This window comes from Atta colombica, unplaced genomic scaffold (assembly GCF_001594045.1).
Source record: "Atta colombica isolate Treedump-2 unplaced genomic scaffold, Acol1.0 scaffold164, whole genome shotgun sequence".
Classification (NCBI taxonomy): domain Eukaryota; kingdom Metazoa; phylum Arthropoda; class Insecta; order Hymenoptera; family Formicidae; genus Atta; species Atta colombica.
Window position 1 is genome coordinate 1,357,223 of NW_017259255.1, and position 5,208 is coordinate 1,362,430.

A 5,208-nucleotide genomic window follows, 5' to 3' on the forward strand; every position below is an offset into this window, starting at 1 on the left:
ATTTCTGCTTCATGAAGAAAGAGCGATGAAATTATAAGAACGACTTTATAATTACATTTTAAAAAATTCAAAAAAGAGATGAACTGATTCAAAAGTTAGCCAAAAAAAACAGTATCACTTACTGATCAGCGATCTTTTTACATTTTTTTCAATTTTCTTCTAAAACAAATAATGCAAAGATAATACTTTTAATTATTTTTAATGTCTTTTCATTATTATTGTCATTATTTTTATTAGATTGAAAAGTAATTTTACAAAAAAAAAGAAGGATGTATGTATATGGACATGCATAGACATATTTCATATATCTATATATAATTATATATATTTATGAATATTTATACATAGCCATATATGTATGGTTATACATATTTACATGCATGAAAAATTTTTTATTGAGATGTGTTGAGAATTTCATTCGATTTGAGATTTAATCCATTTTTATATTTATATTAAATATTTTTATGTCAATTTATGTACAACGGCTTTAATATGCACCAGTACGCATTGAGTGCATCCAATCGAATTCACTACATGTCATCATGGAAATAAAAAATGTCAGTTATTTAAAAATAGTTATCCGTCTGTAAAATGGCAAAAATAAACTGGCTGTAAAATGGTAAAAATAAAAATTTATCAATAATAATGACATAAAAAAGTATTAATTTTTTCATTAAAAAATTATATTTTAACTTCTGATGTAAAATACTTTTCAAATTACTAGGGATTTCATTATGTCTCTCAATGTTTTCTTTTCTTGATATTTACAGCACTGATATGATTCGACGCGCGCTTCCGTTCGACCGGCAAGGCGCTGAAGTTACTACGGAATCGATAAAGAGTTCAGAATGGAAGCCAGTCATAAACAGCTTATTTATCTTCGCAATAATTGGCCGCCGCGAGCGCTTGCGACGTGCGACAAATTGTTCTGGGGTTTCAAGTGAGTGCAAAAGAAAATCGGCTGATAATATTACGGCTCATTACAGCTCGACATTCGTTTCCTTGCACAATTTAACGGCTGACGCATAAGTTAACGAGTTTCTTACGCGACTTAACCTCCCAGCACGAAACCAAAGTGCGTCTCTGAAGAACTCTTTGTTGATTTTATATCCTAATTTTGTATTGATTGCCTATTCATTTATTTCTTTTTGATAAAAAATATATGTCTAGATAAATTTCTTTTTTGGTCAAATTTATTAATTTATTAATAATTTACTATACATAGTTTTTGTGTATTGTAATTTACTACATGTAGTTTTTGTGTATTGTAGTGTGAAATTTTATAAACAAGTTTTATTCAAAGAAGTGTTTCTATGAGTGTTGACAGTTAAAAAAGCAATTTTTTTTTATAGTTGCAGATGATCAATGTTGGAAGGATGGTATTGCAGATCCATTGCCAACAACAATGCAGAAGAAGAAGACGATGAGGAGAGTCCCGAGGAAGAAGTGCCTAATTATAAGGACCAGTATCGCAATCTCAAAAGGAAGCTGAAATTTTTGATTTATGTATGCAAGGAACATTTCAATATCTAATATTTGTCTATATTATTTATTTCATAATAAAATATGTATTATGTTGCAGGAGAATGAATGTTTCCAAGAAGCTTTGCGTTCTACACAAAGGAAACTGCTCAAGGTGAATAGAGATAAAAGTTTCCTATTAGATCGCCTGCTGCAGTATGAAAAAGTAGATGCATCATTTAGTGAAAGCGATGAAACTGATTCATCAGATGAAGAAGTTGTTCGTCTTGATAATTCTAAGAGGTAAGAAAATTATATAATAATCAGGTTATGAAATAAAAGAAACTTTATCATAAACCAATAAGAAGCTATGTTGAAATGTTTATTTATTATCATATAGGATGTTCCTAAATTATTGGATATCCTTTCATCAGCAGATTCTGTGGAACATTATAGGAAAAAAAATTCATATACAAGATTCTTATAAATGTCGAGATTATAATACTTTCTTAATTAGTTAATTTTTAAAATAAGCTGATATCTTATTGAGCCATTAATACTTCAAAGGAAACTGAATTTATGCTAATTTTACTGTAAACACCTTAATTATATCAATATTTGATAATTGAGTCCTTACATAAGGACATTATTATGCAATATACAATGCTTGAGTGTATTAATTGTAGCTGCTATAATAATCAACTTTAATTATTTATAATTTGAAAAATATAATCTTGTCATTTTTATATAGGATTTTTATTTTAAAATATTCCGCAGATTCTATATATTAGTAAAAAGACATCTGGTAATTTTGTATATTAACAATATATATAATATATAAAAAGAAAATATAAATCTATAAAGCATAAATTTTATTCATTGTTTATTATATGAATTTACGTAATTTTTAGAAAAAAAGTTGAGATGAATATCAATAATCATACTTCTCATCATTCGTCTATGGTCACAAAACCACTCAGCACTAGTAAGAAGAAAAGGAGTGCTCCAAAAGTTGCTAAAACGAACAACACACCTATAGTAAATACATTTATATATTTCATGTAATATGTTTAAAAATTACATTTTATTACAAGATTATAATATGAATTTTTTTTATTTCAGGTACAATCCACGAATAATTTGGTTCCAATGTCCTTGATGTCTGACGGACATATGACACCTGAGGAAGTAGAAAGACATTTGGAATCTCGCCAGACATATCTGGAACTTGTGCCAGAGAAAGCACCACCTACAGTTCCAACAGAGATGTTTAGTAATGATCCTTCTTTGGACAGGTAAGTTTATTTGTTATTAATAAATATTTTTTATCCCTTTTTGGATCTTTAATAAAAATGAAATTATTAAAATAACCAATTTTTAGTGAATCGAATGAAATTGGAGAACTTGAGACATCGCCTAGTAATATGGGTGAAGATTGTCTCAGTGTGGACATGATGGCGGAGTGACAAACATTCGTTTATAGTTTACTCATTAATTATAAAATGCACATATAGTTACATGGCTCTTTAAGATTATTTCACGCGACTAACTCAACTGTATCCACTATAATATAATACAAATTTTTATACACACAATAATAAAGGATTTTCCTTATTTTAATCTCCTTTTCCAACACATCTATGAATTATATGACACATTCGTCTTATGTTTCATGCAGTTTGTTTGTTTATAAAAATTTTGTACAAAAATTTCATTCGTAATGATTGAGAAAAGCAATTCGATAACTGACATTTTGGATAGCATAATTTCAAAAATAGAAACAGAATTGGAGCAGAAATCATTACACACATACATACACCAATCGGAATTTGAAGATGTTACATCAGAAAAAAGAAATCGATTATCATGCGATTCGATGGAAGACGTAAACTGTCGTATTTGTTATGATCCTAATCAAGAACTACCTATTATGTATCCATGCAAGTGTAAGGTTCGGGAGGATAGAGTGTAAAAATTCGATTATACACAATAATTAGGAAAACTAAAAATTGAAAATTTTTGAAGATCCGGGATATTGAAAATTCAAATAGCTCTATATATTTCTCTCTCTTTTATTTTAATTTTTTTTATTTTAATAAATTATAAATATTTTAATTTAAAATGACTTAATTTTTTCAATCAAATACATTTGAAAAATATGTCCATATCTCACAATACTATATAATTATAATAATGACAATTGGGATTAGGGAACAATGGGCGCGATCCATCTAAAATGTTTGGAACGGTGGTTAGAAGAAAGCAATAGAAATAATTGTGAATTGTGCGGTCACGAGTTCCGCATGGAACGCACGCCTCGTTATAAGGTTTTTCGGTCTGTTATAATCTGGTTATGCCTGAATCACAGCGATCAGATGTATGTCCGCAACGTGAAAGCCGATCTACTAAGATGTCTTATAGTGACACCAGTGACCATTGCGTGTTCTTACATCTGTGTAGTGGCTGCCGATTTTTACGCTATGACTAATTACGACAATTTTCCACCCGCGCGATGGACTACTTATTCCTTACTATCAATGATGGCGTTATTAATCCTATCTTTCTTCGTTTGGATCTACATGACAGTACGATATCATCAAAAAGCATGGTTTTACTGGTGGCAAAAAACCAGTAGTGTAAAAATTGTTGATTTAATGCCGAAAAATATTGCTTTAAGTAGAAACAATAAGTGTGATGTGTCGCAAGTTTAACAATAGATATCAAGAATAATAAAGAAGTTGATTAGGAAGCTCGTCGTTTGATAGAGATCTTTCCACGACTCAACTGCGATGTATAAATGCGTACTTTGCTGCTGTCCGTTACTTTCTTCACCCAAATCTGAAAAAATTAATATCTTGCGATGATGCACGATTTATTTAATGCTTTGAACACTTACCGCTTCGGTGCCAATTGCAGAAATATTAGCTGCGAACCTATTAAGATCCTTGCCTTCAACATAGACAGGTTGACCACGATGAAACCTTTAATGAAATTCGACGAAAGGATTCCTTTATATTTAAGAAGAATTCAAGTATTGAATATAAAGTAATACAGAAATAAATCAAAGGTACCATCTTCGCTCATATAATAATTTCCCGTCTTCTATCCGAGTTTCAACCAATGGGGTTTCAGGCGGCTGTGATATATGTTGTGATGGAATATTTACCGCGTTGTAATGTGGCAAAACTACTGTAAATACAGTTGTATTAACTAAAAAATGTGTATTAACTAAAAAATTTATTTCTTATTCTTAGTTTTTTACATTGATTATATTCGCTTCTTTATATTTATGTACAAAGTATCATAAAATTCGCAAGGATCAATACTATAGTTCTGGAAAAATTAAATGCTAAACATCGTAATCACAGCATAAAAGTTGTAACTATTCAAAATTTTGTAAATTTTTGTACAAATTATAAGAAATAAAGAAGTCATAGATTTTCATTACTTAAATTTTTCCAAGATATTCTGCTATAGTATTTTGAATCGTGAATTTTAAGATATCAAGTACTGAGCACCTGGTTTGCGAATAGTGGTCGGCGCTTTCGCACGATTGATTGCTTTTAAATCAAGTTCGATATCTTTATCGTCCAATACGTAATTTAATTGTGCAGGAGGTGGTTTTCGCCGTTTCTCTACTTTTTCAGGTACTGGATCGTTGGGACGTCTGCGTAATTTTCTCGTCATTACAGGCTTTACCTAATTATAAAATAGAATGATGTCAATAAGAAATATATATATATATAT

At 29.8% G+C, this 5,208-nt stretch overlaps 3 protein-coding genes across 6 annotated transcripts in view; 2 read left to right on the forward strand and 1 right to left on the reverse strand.

Annotated features, from left to right (window-relative positions):
• The first annotated feature begins 848 nt into the window (after positions 1-848).
• Positions 849-3,056, forward strand: LOC108686094. Of its 3 annotated transcripts, none has more exons than XM_018191182.1 (6): positions 849-940; positions 1,389-1,506; positions 1,583-1,764; positions 2,373-2,499; positions 2,584-2,756; positions 2,843-3,056. In XM_018191182.1, exons 1-6 carry the CDS (start codon positions 849-851, stop codon positions 2,925-2,927), a joined length of 777 nt encoding a protein of 258 aa, XP_018046671.1. In that variant the 3' UTR covers positions 2,928-3,056. The 3 variants fall into 3 exon arrangements, with proteins under 3 accessions (XP_018046671.1, XP_018046669.1, XP_018046668.1); XM_018191180.1 differs by having other exon boundaries at positions 872-940; positions 1,353-1,506; XM_018191179.1 differs by having other exon boundaries at positions 940-1,075; positions 1,353-1,506.
• Positions 3,057-3,670: 614 nt separating this feature from the next.
• On the forward strand, positions 3,671-4,173 carry LOC108686095 (E3 ubiquitin-protein ligase MARCH3-like). The gene has a single exon (XM_018191183.1). The coding sequence runs from the start codon at positions 3,678-3,680 to the stop codon at positions 4,170-4,172; it is 495 nt and encodes a 164-aa protein (XP_018046672.1). The 5' UTR covers positions 3,671-3,677; the 3' UTR covers position 4,173.
• LOC108686093 (sin3 histone deacetylase corepressor complex component SDS3) overlaps positions 3,952-5,208 on the reverse strand; it is a 2,698-nt gene continuing 1,441 nt past the window's right edge. Inside the window, exons 5-8 of one of the 2 annotated variants that reach the window (XM_018191178.1) lie at positions 4,980-5,160; positions 4,533-4,647; positions 4,358-4,442; positions 3,952-4,299 (exon numbers count right to left, since the gene is read on the reverse strand). In XM_018191178.1, coding sequence (XP_018046667.1) covers positions 4,204-4,299; positions 4,358-4,442; positions 4,533-4,647; positions 4,980-5,160 — 477 coding nt within the window. In that variant the 3' untranslated portion in view covers positions 3,952-4,203. Of the gene's footprint in view, positions 4,300-4,357; positions 4,443-4,532; positions 4,651-4,979; positions 5,161-5,208 lie in introns of both variants that reach the window. The other variant, XM_018191177.1, reaches the window with a different exon arrangement.

Bases quoted from the DNA above. Each gene is read 5' to 3' on its own strand.
- LOC108686095 (XM_018191183.1), top strand. From the start codon at position 3,678: ATGGGCGCGATCCATCTAAAATGTTTGGAACGGTGGTTAGAAGAAAGC.
- LOC108686094 (XM_018191182.1), top strand. From the start codon at position 849: ATGGAAGCCAGTCATAAACAGCTTATTTATCTTCGCAATAATTGGCCG. The intron at 1,507-1,582 runs GTATGCAAGGAA...ATTATGTTGCAG, and splicing joins AGCTGAAATTTTTGATTTAT to GAGAATGAATGTTTCCAAGA. The intron at 1,765-2,372 runs GTAAGAAAATTA...CGTAATTTTTAG, and splicing joins CGTCTTGATAATTCTAAGAG to AAAAAAAGTTGAGATGAATA.